This window comes from Canis lupus, chromosome 14 (genome assembly GCF_003254725.2).
Source record: "Canis lupus dingo isolate Sandy chromosome 14, ASM325472v2, whole genome shotgun sequence".
NCBI lineage: Eukaryota > Metazoa > Chordata > Mammalia > Carnivora > Canidae > Canis > Canis lupus.
Genome location: NC_064256.1, coordinates 45,267,416 through 45,284,566, shown reverse-complemented (window position 1 = coordinate 45,284,566; position 17,151 = coordinate 45,267,416). Strand labels below are relative to the sequence as shown.

At 32.9% G+C, this 17,151-nt stretch overlaps 1 protein-coding gene across 16 annotated transcripts in view; it reads right to left on the bottom strand.

Annotated features, from left to right (window-relative positions):
• Window positions 1–17,151, bottom strand: part of BBS9 (Bardet-Biedl syndrome 9) — a 433,011-nt gene that overhangs the window by 221,102 nt on the left and 194,758 nt on the right. For 14 of the 16 annotated variants that reach the window (XR_004804558.2, XM_049093796.1, XM_035698350.2 and 11 more), the window contains 4 exons: window positions 14,675–14,777; window positions 13,016–13,120; window positions 10,906–10,920; window positions 4,260–4,400 (listed from right to left, as the gene is read on the bottom strand). Coding sequence is in view for 15 of the 16 variants with exons in the window: in XM_049093796.1 (XP_048949753.1) it covers window positions 4,260–4,400; window positions 10,906–10,920; window positions 13,016–13,120; window positions 14,675–14,777 (364 nt within the window). In the remaining variant the exon portion in view is untranslated. The remainder of the gene's footprint in view (window positions 1–4,259; window positions 4,401–10,905; window positions 10,921–13,015; window positions 13,121–14,674; window positions 14,778–17,151) is intronic. The other 2 variants (XM_035698355.2, XM_035698357.2) reach the window with 1 other exon arrangement.

Below are 17,151 nucleotides of genomic sequence, written 5' to 3'. Positions count from 1 at the left end.
GAGTCGGGATCCCTGGGTGGCGCAGCGGTTTGGCGCCTGCCTTTGGCCCGGGGCTGATCCTGGGGACCCGGGATCGAGTCCCGCGTCGGGCTCCCGGTGCATGGAGCCTGCTTCTCCCTCTGCCTGTGTCTCTGCCTCTCTCTCTCTCTCTCTGTGACTATCATGAATGGGTAAATAGAATCTTTGAAGAAGAAAAAAAAAAAAAAAAAACAAAAAAAAACAAAAAAACAAAACCAAGAGTCACTTAACCAACTGAGCCACCTAGATACCCCCCAATAAAGTTTGGGGTTTTTTTAGATTTTATTTATTTATTCATGAGAGACAGAGAGAGAGAGAGGCAGAGACACAGGCAGAGGGAGAAGCAGGTTCCCTATGGGGAGCTCGACATAGGACTCAATTCTAGGACCCTAGGATCATAACCTGAGCCAAAGGCAGACACTCAACCACTGAGCCACCTAGGTGCCCCAGTTTTTATTTTTTAAGCAAAAAATATATACTAGAGATATGTTTGAGAATTAAATAGTATATTAAAATGTACCAGAAGAAAATATAACTAAGTATCTTTTAATCTTAATAAATAGGGGCCATTCTAAGCACAACACAATACTTGAAACTATAAAGAAAGCAATTAACATAATTAAATCTTAAATTTTACTATGTATAAATGTAAACCTTATATGTTAAAAAAGAATAAAAGTAAAAAAAATACAAGTAGTTAATGAAAATTACAAAATGTCTGTTTAATTTAGAAATGCAAATGTCATTTTTCACCCAACTATGTCAAAAATTTCTAAAATCCATCTGCTACACCCTTAGTATGAACCATGATATTGGTCACATAACCTGATATGGTTATACTGGAAGGAAGGATGGCATCTAAATAAAGTTTTCAAGTATGCATACTCTAACTCAGTCATTTGTCTTCAAAGAATCTCTATAGAGAAACGGAGAAGTACAAAATTTAAAAAAAAATTATATACATGGTACCTCCAAACAAAGGAATATTGTGTATCATTAAAATATAAATTTATTAACAAAGAAAGATAACCATATATTTGAGTAGCATAAATGGCATGCTATTTGTTATTCCATGTAAGTAAAGTTCTTGTGTAAAATTACTGGTATCACAGCATATTCTGAATGTCAGCTAATTTAACATCTATTCCCCTTTTCCCTTAGTCCCTGTCTATTAGTTCCCAGTCTCCTTTACAGCTACAGGAGGCTATGCAACACTATTGTGGCTATTGAGACCCCAGTAGAAATTTCCTAAGATTATGGAAACATGCCTTTCTGATAAAAGTTATAGTCATTGTTATAGCTGTCTCTTTTCTTTACCTCATAACTTGTAATCAGTTATGATGACTGAATTGGAAGCAGTTTATGGTCATGGGCCAATCAACACACTAGAAAAGGCACAGTGCAAAGAAAGAAAAAAGCGGGTCTTTGATAACATTCATAAACCACTACACCAGATTCCACTGCCCATTTCTGGACCTCACTTTATATGGAGGGCGGGAAGAATATATATCTATATAAACAAACACATATATATACATACATATATATGTATGTATTATATCTGTATCTTTATTTTTTTTAAGATTTTATTTATTTATTCATAGAGATGCAGAGAGAGAGGCAGAGACACAGGCAGAGGGAGAGGCAGGCTCCATGCAGAGAGCCTGACGTGGGACTCGATCCAGGGTCTCCAGATCACGCCCTGGGCTGCAGGCAGCGCTAAACCGCTGCGCCACTGGGGCTGCCCTATATCTGTATCTTTAGTACTTAAGAAACATTTAGCCAATAGCACTCCAGATATCTATATATACATAAGTAAATATATAGCCATTAAGCATATTAAAGCTTTTTATAATTATAATATTCTCTAAAGGCAAGGATTTGGGGTACTAGATACCTCTATTTGAATACTGCTGATAGGGTAACTGATAGGGCCCTTTGCTTAGTCAGTTTGACATATTTTCAAAAGCTTTTAAAATACTCTTATCCTTTATTTCACTCTATAATTCCACTTTTAGATATTCATCAAAGAAATAATAATAAATTTGGAGAAGTACTGCTACAATATATTTACAATATTAACAAACTGAAAATAATATTTATGTCAAAAAAATAATGCTGAAAAAAAAAAACCATAATGCCGGCCAAATGACCTTATAGCATGGATTTATGATAGGATACTATGCAATCCTTAAAATCATATAATAAAATATCTAATTATATAGAAAGACACTTCACAGCATTATGCAAAGTAAAATCCTTTGGGGGTAATGAAAGATATTTTTTATAATGATTAGGAAAATGTAATGAACATAAGCAGATATTGCTGGATGGTAGAATTACCAGGAATTTTTGTTTTTCCTTTTGGTTGTCCATTTTCAAATTTCACATTTCTTTTGTAATAAGAAAAATTAAAAGTTATTTTAAATACACCTATATTTTCTCAGAACAAAGAACTGAAATAAATAAATAGGAAGAGATGTAGCTTACAGCTAGCTTTATTTTTTTCTCTATGAAGATCATCAATTTTGTTTACTTCAGTTAAAAAATAATTTGCAATAGCAAGTTTACTTGACATCAACATACAAAGTTTTATATACATCAAGAGGGAAAAGCAATCTCAAGAAGTAAAAGGTGAAAAAGTACCAAGAATACTTATTTTAAATAATTACAGGATTCCATCATGTCCAATATGAATACACATCCAAGAACTCCAAAATAGAACCTGCTAAATCATACACATTGGATCTTGGGGAAATTTTTCTAAAACTTGTCATTGAGTCCCATTTATTAAGTGAGTAAGAAGCAAATATATGCTGCTAAGCCTAAAATATCTGTGACATTAAAACAATTAGCCCAAAATCAGTAGGAAAATGGATGAGTTATCTAAGCTTTCCTTAGTTCTTCCCATCTAATCTATATCTTACAGAGATTACCTCTCTGGTTAAAAGCATCCATTTTTATTCAATCTCTGTGGGTTTTCATCCACCCACAGTAAAGATCACCAACTCAGAAGCCAGGGTCTTAAACATTTTTCAAAGGTACCAATAAACTCAGAGTCCAACATGCAATTTCCAAATATTCCCAGGACAGTATAGGGGACCCAAGGAACTAATACATTTGCATAAGATGTTGTAAGGATAGTGACTCTTTCTGCCTTTTTTATAACCCAGATGTTTTCTGAGAAAACTGAGAAAAAAAGAAAAGGGAAGGGAAAAGATAAAGACACCAAACATTACAAAACATTGCTAACAATGTGTGTGTGTGTATCCAAATTCAATTAAAACTAAAGAACAGATTAATTGTAATAAAGATTATTTAACTTCGGAGATTTTTCATTGAGCTAGATATAAATAAAGCTTTTTAAACACTTCAAATTAATGAAAAATAAATTTTAAGCACTTTAAGTAGTTAATAACACAAAAGTTGACTTACCATAAATTTCTAAACCTTGTGGAAAATACTCTTTGTATTCTAAATCCTATCCACTAATGCCAGAATGAGGATGCATATCATAGTCAACAGTGCCAATTTTTAATGAGGGATTTAAAAAGGCTGATTTAATTCCAAGATTTTTTTTTTAATTCCACCCCAACACAGTAAAGTTAATAGATGCTACACATTAGAAACCTGGCTACTAAAGATGTCTTATCCAATCAACACCTCTCTTTTCTAAGCTACTCAGAAAGAAAAGCTGACACCTGGAGAAAGTCACACCTTCACAAATTACCCCCAAATTCACTGTGATATTCAAGCTTTATATACAAAGCCCTTTCTAAAGGATCAGAGCCAGAGAACTGAACAATCGCCCCCTCCAGCTGATGGAGAAAGCAAAACCACAAAGAGCATCTACTTATAAGATTACTTTTTATGGGCATAGAATATACTTTAAAAAGGTACATAGTCAAAAACCTAAAATAAAGATGAATAATAAATATTTACATTCCAAGCAAAAAATTCCAGTCTAAAAAGAAACATTTGATGTTTTCATTTCTGAATACTGAAGCAAAATAATGATTATAATAATTTTAATCAAACTTAAAAGGTATACCTTATTACCTTGTTGATATAAGCTATTTGCCTTTGAACAGGCAAACAAGAGAGAAAAATCTTTGAGGCATTTTTATATTCTGACTTAACAATTATCTGATAATTACCCTATCATTACCTGCTGATGAAGGATTCCATTCTGAATTCTTAACATTTCTGATGTTACAGGCATGTTACTTCAAAAGTCCTACCTGGAAAGAGACTGAGAAGACTAACTGGAGATTTGTTGGTATCAATAGTTAGTTTGTGGCTTGCAGTTTTTGAAGGCTGACCTGGTAGACAGATTAATTTCAGAGGAAGTCTAAATTTACATTGGATAACCCGAGGAATGCCTGAAATAAAAAGAGAAAAATGTAGATTCATAGATTTGACAGAAAATTTGACCAAAAAACTGAACTCTATTAACAGTTTGAGTAGCAATACATCTTAGTTTAAAAGTTTGCTCCTGTCCATTTCATTTAGCATAACTGAAAAAACTATAAAGTATTATTATAATACATTTTTAAAATTATTGCCAAAGAGTTCAAGACAAAAATAAAATCCTAAAAAAAAGAGTGTAGGCTTTACTCTAACAGCATATTTTAAAAATCATCACAGTTGAACACTACACAAAACAGTATATTTAGTTTTATACTCAATTACTGAACTGCCTTTTAAACTAAGACCTTAATAGTTCTACCCTCAATCCAAGACTATCAGCTAAATGAGCAAATCTGTATCAGGAAGATGTTATATGACTTTATCTAATATTTTTTTCTACCACCAAAAAATTTAAATCTTTAGCTATTTTTACTTATTGAAGATTCAAATTACAATTAAAAATCTACAATAAATTATAAGTACAAAAGCAGAATTTGCTCTAGTGAAGTTTACTGAATTTCACATTATTTCCATATTAAGAAATTAGTTTCATATAAATTAAATTTTTCTCAATGCATTAAACTTTACATATCCCTGCTAAGTGACATTTTGAAAGTATTAAATGGTCATTCAAATGAATTGTTTCAGTACATTTACAGGCATATTCAAATAGGTAAATAAATAACAATGAAGAGTTTTATGTCAAAATTAAAAGTTTTTAAGATCATTCCTTTCAATATTTTTACAAAGAATGAAATTGAAACCAAAGCAAATTAAGTTCTCTACTTATAAATCTAGAAAAGCAATTCTACAACTTTAGTTTTCTCTCTTTTTATTCTAGGATTCCACCTTTAATTGGTAAGATAAAAGGTAATATATTGAAACCTCTACCTTAGTATATTGTTGTAGAGAAATGAAAAACTTAAAATATTCTACTCTATTTGATATATCCACACATTAATTCCCTTATTTCTTTTTTTTTCTTAATCTAATTGACATTTATTAATCATTATAGTTAAAACCCTTTATTTCTTTATAGTGAAGTCAGTGAGCAACTTAAAGATAGCAAAAGCAGAAGCAGCTAAAGTTTGGGGACATATCCCAAAGCAGGATCCCTAGAATTAGTGATATATTCTGTTAATGCCAATTGGAATTGTACAGCTTACTCGATATCCAAGCTGGAAGTACACTTTCCAGAAGTACTTATTCACTAGGATAATGAGTGATCATCAACAATGGCAAGTATATTGATATATGAGGTCAATTAAATACTTTTTCAGAGCATGTGGAGCATATTTGTGATTCTCTTCAACATAATCTATTATCCATTAAATTTTACATAGCTCATTTTTTTGCTCATAACCAACAGATGTTAAATTCACTTCTCCTTGAAACCTAGATACAAATTATAACTGGTGTCTCTTTAGAAAAGTCCCAAGACATTATTCCCTGACATTCTGTGAGGTTTTAGAGGCATGTGTATTTGTACTTTACAATGATGAAATGTTTTGATTCAAAATATTATGGTAACATGATCTAAGCTACTGTCCAAACCACAACGATCAATATCACCATAAAAAATATTGCAAAGCATTATTTTTTTCTAACTTCATATAGTTTATATATCCCCAAATTATGGAAATATACCTACTAATATGTTTCCTCTACAATATATAAATTACAGTCTCAATTAATAGATGCAGCCTGGAAAGAACAAGGAAACTAAAACCTTTTTCCATGTCCTTCATTTTTAATGAATGTAGTAATGGAAAAAAATCCTTCATCTTTTGACAATTCTGTAAATGCACAGAGAAGCTACCTTTGATACACTTTCAACCAAAGTCTAAGCTAAGTGTTCAAACAAAATCTGACTGTAAATGTCCTTCTAAAACTATACTGCTGGGACGCCTGGATGGCTCAGCGGTTGAGCGTCTGCCTTTGGCCCAGGGCATGATCCAAGGTCCCAGGATCAAGTCCCACATCAGGCTCCCTGCAGGGAGCCTGCTTCTCCCTCTGCCTATGTCTCTGCCTCTCTCTGTGTGTCTCTCATGAACAAATAAACAAAATATTTTTAAAATAAATAAAACTATATTGCTAAAAACTGTGGCTCTACTTCACTTGGATCAGATAGATAATGCTTGAGTTGGTGGTAAAAAAAAAATAATAATCACAATCAACAACACTGGCCTTATGTTACTGAGTCTATATATTTGAAGATTATTATCCTAAATCTCCAAGAACCTAGAGCTAAGAAACTTGTGGTATATGTAGGTTTTCAGAAACTGAAACAAATGGATAGCAAGAACTAATGAATGCAAGAAGGGAAATACAGTATAACTCAATTCACAACTCAGGTCAGTTAATGACAGTATCACACACTAGGGCAATGGTCAGCAGTTGCTAAGATTTGTAGAAACCCTCCAGAATTTCTTTTCTCTCCAGGTACTGTAAACATGTTTCATAGGACATTTGGAAAACATTATTTTGAAAAATGATGACACTTATACTTAATAAAATGATTATGGCTATTTTTTTATATGCTAGCAGCTTTTTTATGGCTATTTTTTTATATGCTAGCAGCTTAAAAAGTTTTACCATTGGAGAAAAAAGAATATGAAATCCTTTAGAAACCAGTTTAAGGAAACCATTTCTTCAAGAAGAAAAACTACAATGCCAGTATTTAATACTACTTCCCATTAAATTAAAACCCCAGTCTTTTAAAATACAATCTCCACTATTTAAAGGGGTTTATCAGAGACACATTTTTATTGAGCTTTACATTTTCTTGAAAAGCCTGAAATGTAAATTTAGCTACCAATTTACTCTTCAGGCTGTGATTGCATCTAAAAACCTGAAGCCAGAGGTAGAGAGGTATGTGTGAATACATGCATGTATGTGCCTATAATAAGGAAGGAAATAATTACATGTATTTAATTTTCAAATTTTCTACTACAATAGCTTTCAATTTACTTGAAAGTCTAATTGGTCCCAATTTTTCCTACCATCAGTGATATTTTCTCTATGTAGTTGGCAAAACAGTCTCTATATCTGGCTCATTCAAATAACTTTCTGAGTGTTATTACTGAGGAGAAAAAAAAGGTCATTTATTAATACTCAAATATTGGCCTACTCATTCATCAGACTGACTTTGTTCTGCAGTTTTTTATCAAATATAATCACCTCTCCTTCAGACACTTCCCTTTCTAGCCTAACAGAGGAAATGAATAGTCGCAACTACTCTGGTGCAATTAATCACAAAATTATTTAACACTTAGAGAGAAAATTCACATCAAAACCACTCTTGACAGAACAATTTCTCCAAGAAGAGAATTCTAATTACACCTGGCACACCCAGGAGCCTAGTATCCCTGTCAAGAGGGATGCCAAAATGTGCTTTGGGGGAAAAAAAGGTAAAAAAGAACATATATATCAGAGTAGAATAACTATATATATTACACATCTATATAATGCCTTCAGAACTCTTTCCAGGGGCCTGCTAGAGTCATTTCATATTGAAAACAAGGAACCCCAAAGCAGTAGCAATGTCTGGGAGCCAGAACTTCCTTGATCCCTTCCTGTTATGTCTGGCTACGTACTGTGCCCCATCTGCAGTCATGTTTTACACTGCCCATGTCATGTAACTTTAATGCAGACATAATGGAGACTAACTCTTATGGGACAACATAAAATCTCCTTTGCTTCTCTTTTTCCATATGTAAAAGCAGGACTGCTTATCTGCAAAGAGCCTGAACAGATCAGGCCAATAAAATGGACCAGTCTTTGAAATTTGAAGCTTTGTGTGTAAGTTAAGATCTAAGTGGCAACATATTATGCAACCTTGCAACTAGATGAAGCTGAATATTTCAACTCTACTCTCTAAAGCATAATTATAATTTTAAAATATATCATAAGAGATTATTAGCTTTGTATTGAAATACTAAAATTTCCATGTATTGTGATTTTTTTCTCTTGGTTTGGGCTGAATTTACAGTAAGAAGGAGTAAATTCCTTTCAATGATAACCTTTACTAATTTTTTTGAAGTTAAATCATTTAAATAATATGGTATTTTACAAAAGTCAGTATAAAATCTTACCAGCTAGATCAATCTTGCCAAGTAAAATGTAAACATTCATTATTAATAGTCATTTTTAATAACCCAAATCCTAATTTGACAAGTATATTTCATGTTATTAAGCTAAACACTTAACTCCTATTAAAATGTTTCTCATATGAATATATTTTCACCTCCCAGATACAATGCAACTCAGGTAGTTGGCATTACCAAAACTGGATGAGTAAATTACTGTCATTGTTTTTAAGTATTTTATTTATTACTAATTAATATTGTCATCTAATATTTATCTTAAAATATCTAATAAGCAGAGATAAACCACCACTTAAGTCTGTGTCTGGGAGGAAAAATAATCGAAGCAGGATATACTCTAAGTGCCTGTCATCTACCCAGATATTGCACAATTCAACAATGAATACTTGAACCCTCCTCTCAAAGAGCCCAAAGTCTACTAGGGAAACCTAAGGAACAAACTTAACAAAATTCATATTATGATAGGTATTTCAGCAGAGTCATAAATAACGGATTTGGGAAAAATACAATTGGTAACAGTCATCATTGACCCAGGCAAGTTTAAGGGATGAGAACTTTGATGACATTGCCCCACAAATTTTAAACAAGATAAGAAATAAGCCCACAGAATAAGTATTGATGGTGTTCTGACCAGAGAAAGCAGTGGATCTATTTGGACATACAGAAAACAGACAATTTAGAAAACATAACAGACATTTATAAAAGACAATTTGTATGTCTCAAAAGATATGCACATCAGTACAGAAAGTATATAATGTCAGTATTCTGATAATGATGCTAACATTGATCGATTGATCGTTTGATTACAGTAGTATTACAAAAACAATCCTGTAAAGAAATTGTGTTCTCTTTGCAATTAAAAAGTAATCTATGGAGTATGTTTTGAGATGGAATATTCTATTATTCCAATGAATTTAGTGTCCACTGACAAATCTTGCCTGAACTAACTATTGCACAGGTTTTGCAAAATAATGATTCTCTAATTCTATTACTCATTCTACATTTATTAGCTGACATCCTCTTGTAGAGTTTTCCCTCTATACATACCGTTTTATATGACTATACTCACAGATTCTATTTGTCTTCAGCATATTATAATACATTACTATTATGATTTTGATGCTCAAAATGTCCCATATCTAGCCAGTGGAAACTCCTTCACTGGCTTCTGAATCATTTTGATGTACTATCATTTCTTAACCACTTCTTTGCTTTCTGACCCAACAATATAGGATAGGCTCTCTTATTTTCCCTTCTCCAGACCTGGAAACAGCCTTTTCTCTAAGAACCCTGATCCCTTTTACTAGAGATGATACTCAGATCTCAAGACCTGTGCAATAGGTGTGCTCATTACTAATGAGCTGAAGCCTAAATAGGTCTCAGCCCCATCTCTATTGCCTCTCCTCCACTCCACTGCCATAACCTCCAGCTGCCCATCTGACGTGTAATTTGGCTTTCCTTCAAAACCAGTTCTTCACACTGCAATGAGAGTGATCTTTCCAAAACACAAATCTATTCCTGTCATATACAGGGGCAAAAGCATGTGTGTGTGCATGTTCACATCCATGCACTTCATGACATACTTAAAACCATTTAGTGGCTGCCCTTTGATCACAGAATACACACCAAAATCACAAACATGGGCAGCCTGGGTGGCTCAGCGATTTAGCGCCGCCTTCAGCCCAGGGAGTGATCCTGGAGACCTGGGATCGAGTCCCATGTCGGGATCCCCGCGTGGAGCCTGCTTCTCCCTCTGCCTGTGTCTCTGCCCCTCAATCTCTCAATATCTCTCTCTCTCGCTCTCTCTCTCTCTCTCTCTCTCTCGAATAAATAAATAAAATCTTTAAAAAAAACAAAAACAAAAACAAAATCACAAACATGATCAAAAAGACCCCACATGGCCTATCCTTTCCTTATACCCTTGTTTACACCTTGACCGCTTTATCCCATCCCTCAATCAATTAAAAATAGAAAGAAAGAAAAATAAAACAATTAGAATTCAGTGACGAACACCATTTTTTCCTTATTCTTCCTTTAAGTAAAATAAGATAGAGCATATAAGTAAATCACCAATGACTTACTTATAAGTGGTCAATGACACTTCTGATTTTTTTTTTTTTCCAAAAAAGTCATGGAGCTTTATTCTTTCTCAGAACTCTGAAACAACTAATAACAAATGACAAGTCTCTACAAGAGGAAACATTTCTGATCCTCTCCATAGCCAGATAAAGGCACTGAATCATCCTAAACAGGTTTCTATAGTTAAAACAGCAGTCTGTAAAAATAGTTCGTTCATGGTATAATACCAGTTCAATTCACTGACCAATTTTCAGTTCTGAAATTCATTTTGTTCTAAATTCTTTTCACTTACCATCAGGATTTCGATCTATCCACCAGAGGCGATGCAGAAAAGGGCAGGGGAGAAAGAATGTAACAATTTATTTGTGGCCAAATTACAGTACAAACTTAATACACATTTGCTTAAAAATATACATTGAAATTTTCAAGGTTCTCTTAGATGATTTAAATGGCCCCCCAACATAAATAAGTCAATTCACAACTGAAGAGTATAACATGAAATCTAACAATATATCTACAAATCCATTCTCAGAAGTCCACGCAGCTTGTACTCTGGTGTAAATGTGGAAACACACAAACACACACAAACAGAGATAAGGTATATGATCTAGACAAAGAGCAAACCAGACTCAATACATAAATGACATCAAGAGGATTAAAGAATTGTTGGAAAAAATTTGAGTGCAAGGCCAAATACACAATATTTCTAGTTTCTCTCACTTATATTATCATTTCAGTCAATAGGTACACTGTGGACTAATGTCTTTTGGTTTTTGTTTTTGGCTTGTCTTGGTATTCTTTTACTTTTATAAACTTTTTTTACATTTTAATCTCTAATTAACTTTCAACTAATTAATGCTATGCTCTTTGGTTTAGCAATAATTTATAATCTTTTAAATTCTGTCTATAGAAAAGTCTAATCATTAAAAATGATATGTGTAACCATAAGCTCACAAACTGATTTTACTACTTTATAATGTATTTGTAAAGCATTTTATCCACCTACACAACCCATTTCTCTACTTTAAATCATTTTCAACTAGTGTCACTCCTTTCCCTGAAAACAAATTAAATATTTAGTTGAATTAAGGTGTCAACAGTGTCTACAATACATATTTGAACTGTAACAAGGATTAAAAAGTGTAAAAATTCCATTATTAGTGAGATGCTCAATTAATGATAAATGATCTAGAGATTTTAGCCAAATATTTCTTTTTTATTTCACAACTCAAAATTAAAATAATTTTAAAACTTTTAATGTCCTTTCCAGAAATGTCCAACTAAAAAAGTCTATCACTCTTTGATGCCTTTCTGGAAGTTTTATATTTCTTAATGAAGCCAGCTTTCTCAAAGTCATTTATACATAAAATATTTACATAACCCCAAATTTTGAAAATACAATAAATGATTAAAGTGGTCAACTTTGACTAATAATGAATTTTTTAACAACTTAAAGCAAAATAACTTACAAAGCAGAATAGATTTTGAAAACATGTATCAAAGTTATAAAATCACTTCAGAATATAAAGTTGTCACTGCATAAGCCAGAAAATTCACTTAGACAAAATTAAAACTATAATTATTTTTTTAAACTATAATTATTTTAAAACATTGCTAAATAAGCAAAGCGGACATCAATAGAGAAGAAAAAGATAATTGATGCATCTCTAAAACTTTTAGAACTAAAAAAAACTATAAGAAATGTTTAAAAAATGCAAATGCTAAAACATGCTATTATCAGTTACACTATGTTAAAACATTTTTTAAAAAGCAATGACTAATTAATCATATCCTACCAATAAACAAGCTGTCAAACAGTTAATATGAAAAATCCACTGCACAGGGAAAAACACACTATAAAATTTGACCAAAGATGAAATTTATACTAACTGAATCTCAACTGAAGATAACTTTTTCAATTTAAAATGAGTTCCTTGACAAACTACAGGTCAAATTTTAGTAAGTCTGTTCTTAAATATTTTAATATGTACCCCACTAAAGAGTTTTATTTAGTCACTAAAATAGTGTCTAAACTTCTGAATACTGCTTTATATTAAAGCAATCCATAATAGTCTTTTTCACTGATTCAGACTAGGCTTTTCTCCTTGGTTCAAATAAGTGAAGTCTAATACCATTCTTTTAGTGTTAATAAAAATATATTTGCTATTAATTAAGACAGAATCAAACATTATATGCAGAAATCAGATAAATAGATGAATCTCTAATAATTCATAACACATAAAAGTAATTTAGATATACAATTTTATTTAACACTAGGAAAGAATATTTTTCCATTTAGTCATATTTACATGCGTTTTTCAATCTTAAACATTTAACTCATAACTCCAACAATTTAAAAGGAGTAATTAGGCTTATAAATCTGTAAACAACTGTGAGTTTACCTGATGGTCTGGAATATGAGACAACAGCATTTCCTTCCAATTCAGGTGGTGTATAACTCCCTTTCAGATAAACAGAAAAGGCTACTGTTCTACTCATCTCTGGTGCTATAAGCAATGTAAAAGTGATATTAAGTTACAAAATTTGGGGCAATTATTATTAACAACAGTTAAAAGTGATATTAAGTTACAAAATTTGGGGAAATTATTATTAACAACAGTTAAAGTTATATGCACACACTACATGCCAGCTACTATCCCAAGCATTTTACATGGATTAATTTCTTTAATTCTCACAATAACCCAGCAAGGTGTTTACTATTACTGTTCCCAACTTTTGTGCATGAGGAAACTGACTATCGAGAGATTAAGGAGCTTGCCCAAGGCCGTATAGCTCATATAGAACTGAGGCTGACTCCAGAACAAGGGTGCCCATACTCTAAGTCACTGCTTCTCTTTAGTCAGATGAAAAGGCAGTATGATTAGAAAAAAAAAAAATGTACACAAAAAAGCAAGAGAATTTGGGAATGGTGAATAGTATACTTTATCATGGCTAGAATCAGACTGCAGGGGAAAATGGAAGGGGAACTGCATATGGATATATCTGTAACTGTAATGACTTTGCATATTATACCTAACTTTCTATATTTGTGTATTTGACCTCCAACTGGTATTAGGCAGTCTTAGGAGAAGTGGAAGAATAAATTGTTCAGAATGTTTTAGAAAGACAAATTGGAAGTATTGTGAAAACATTAAAAAATAAAGTGAGAATCCAATGACTGGTTATCACATACAAGGTTACTTCAACCATTCAACCATTCATTCAGTGTTTCAATTAATATTTTATTGAATTCCCCCTATCTGCCAGGCACTCAAGTAAGGGCAAAGAAAGAAATATGTTCTTGACTTCATTAATAAGATACAGAATCACTAGCTGAACAACAGCAGTAAACAAAGAAAGGAAAAGACTAGAAAGATAAATCATAAATCATTCTGATAGGACTAATGACAACTCGATGTAAACAGTAGGGCATGAGAAATTCTGTGCAAAAAAATCTAAGAGTTGCCATTTACAACCTTTCTACTATTTTAGGCATTATTACAGATATCTTACATAGCATCACTTTCTAATTAAAGTCTCAAAACAGCCCTGCAAGACAGATATCATTATCCCCTTTCTACAAATTAAAAGAAATTAAGGTTCCCAGTAATTACTAAAGTAGCTTGCTAAAGGTTATACATTGAGTAAGTGTCAGAACCAGGATTCAAATTCAGGCCAGACTCCAAAGCCAATATGCTTTCTGCAAACATAACTGAGTCAATAAACAGCTCACTAGAGAATACCAATAAAGAAAGCTTTCCAAATTATAGTATTTAAGTACAATTACAGGCCCATCTAGTTAAGGAAAGCACTTGAAAATCTGTAATTACTTCAGCTCAATGACCATTGACTAAATGTTCCTGTTTTTAAAAAAGTATCATTCATGCTTGATGTTTGGAGGGAAAATATCAACCAAACACAATCACTGACTTTAGAAAGATACCAGTCTCACTATTCAGACAAGAAATATAGTCATGAAATAAACATACTAACCAAAAAAAATCTTTTAATTAAAAGGAAACCTCACCATGAAACAGTTTAAGCCAAAACAGAACACTTACCCATAAATTCAAAGGTGAACTGGTCACAAGTCAATACTAAAGGTGGTTGCACATAGACTGATAATTTGGCTTTTTGTAATGCCAGTCGATTCTGCAATGTGACCTAAGGAAACAGAAATTGTTAATAGAAAATTATATTTTATCCAAAGTAATAGGATAGCAAAAGTATGTAAAAAATCACTAGCAAATAATGAGGAAACATTATCTGAGAAAAAGTGAATAGTCACAAAACATAACACATACCATAAGTAGTACATTAACTGGTAAGTGGATAAGTGGTAACTTCTACCCAGTTATAAACTGGACAGAGAAGGTGAACAGACTTTTCTCCAAAGATGATACAGTAATGGCCAAACAAGCACATGAAAAAATGCTCAATATCTTTAATCGCAATGAAGCGATTAAAACCACAATGAGATACTACTACACATCTACTAAAATGCTTTAGTCAAAAGAATAGACAAAAATAGGTGTTAGCAAGAATGTGAGCAAACTAGAAGCCTCATACATTGCTGATGGGATTATAAAATGGAATAGCCATGCAAGAAAACAGTTCAACAGTATCTTAAAAAATTAAACATAAATTTACCATAAGACCTCACAATTCCATGCCAAGAGAAAAATATATGCCCATCCCAAAAACTGTACACAAATTTAATAGCAACATTCTTTACAATAGCCCAAAGTAGAAACAACCCAAATGTTCATCAATTGATGAAAAGTTAAACAAAATATGGTATATCCTTTCAACAAAATAGTATTCAGTAATCAAAAAAAATAAAGTACCGGCACATGCTACAACATGGGCAAACTTTAAAAACATTATGCTAAGGGGTAGAAGCCAGTCACAAAGAACCATACTGTATGATTACATTTATATGAAATGTCCAGAATAGGCAAATCTATAGAGACAGAAAATAGATTAGAAGTTGCTACGGGATGAGAATGCGGGAGGGGTGGAGGGTAGAAGTGGGGGAAGGGAGCATGAAGTTACTTTTAGGAGGGACATAAATGTTCTAAAATTAAATTGTGGTGATGGTTCTGCAACTCTGCAATATAGTAAAAATTACTGAACTGAACTCTTTAAATGAGTAAATTATACAGTATGTGAATTATATCCCAATAAAGCTATCAAAAGCAAAGGAAAACTCTGCCCTGTGGCTGATGAATTACATCATGAAATATGTGTTCATTTTCTTTTGATGTAGAGATGTGACAATGGGATTATCTTATCTAGTATCTACATACCACCTTCTGCATAAATTAATTTTTCTTTAAAGATTTCCTTACTAGGTGGATATTTACTAATGTAGTTACATAACAAAGCACCATATTTTATTCCATGGCTTAACACAAAAATAGATGATAGAACTCATTCTAGAAAATATCAAAGAATGGCAATACTATCACATATCTCAGCTGGCTGCATTTCTAAACCAGTGCTCGTACATGGTGACTCTAAGAAAATTCTCCCACTCTGATTAGAATCAAAAGCTAAGAACTCTGGAGTAACAATGTGACTGGGAAATAGGATGGGTATGGGTAGAGAGAGCCAGAACTTTTCTCCCTCCCCCTAAAGAGAAGCATCAGCAGAAACCATCAGGCCCATGGATTTTTATGGGGCCACAGTGCTAGGAGGCATCATTTTTAGGATAATAAAGAAAAAGCTTAAAGATCTGACTTCCACCACACATGTTCTTTCTTTGAACTTTTATGTCCTAAAAGTCCCAGCCTTTGAACAGTCTCATTTGGATGAATTCATCCATATAGCTGGTATGGTAAGCCAGACTTATCACAGTTAACTACCCAGGTAGGGTTGGTATACCAACTGAATCACAATCTCTGGGGGCAGTTCTAGGCATTGATATTTTTTTTCTAGCTCCCCAATTGATACCTATGTACTACCAGAGTTAAGAAAAGAAATACTCTCCTTTTTATATGGCTGTAGAGCAACTTTCAGTCTACTTATTAGACTCTATTTCAGTCTATTTATTAGACTCTAGTATATGAGACAGATACATTTCATTATTAACTCACATACTGCAAGGGTACATTTATTTTTTTAAGAAAAGTTGTTTTTTAATTTCCCTTAAGTAAAAGGCACATATCACCTATTCCTTAATATATGTTTTATATATATATATATATATATATATATATATATATATGTAATATATACATACATATAATACACACACACACACACACACACACACTACAGAGAAAGAAACAATATACAGGAATATACAATTGGCCCAGAAACATTATATACATATAATTAGATTCAGTAAGTATCTTGCATTCATTTTAAATGAGTGGGTAGGGGATCCCTGGGTAGCGCAGTGGTTTGGCGCCTGCCTTTGGCCCAGGGCGCGATCTTGGAGACCCTGGATCGAATCCCACATCGGGCTCCCGGTGCATGGAGCCTGCTTCTCCCTCCGCCTATGTCTCTGCCTCTCTCTCTCTCTCTCTCTGTG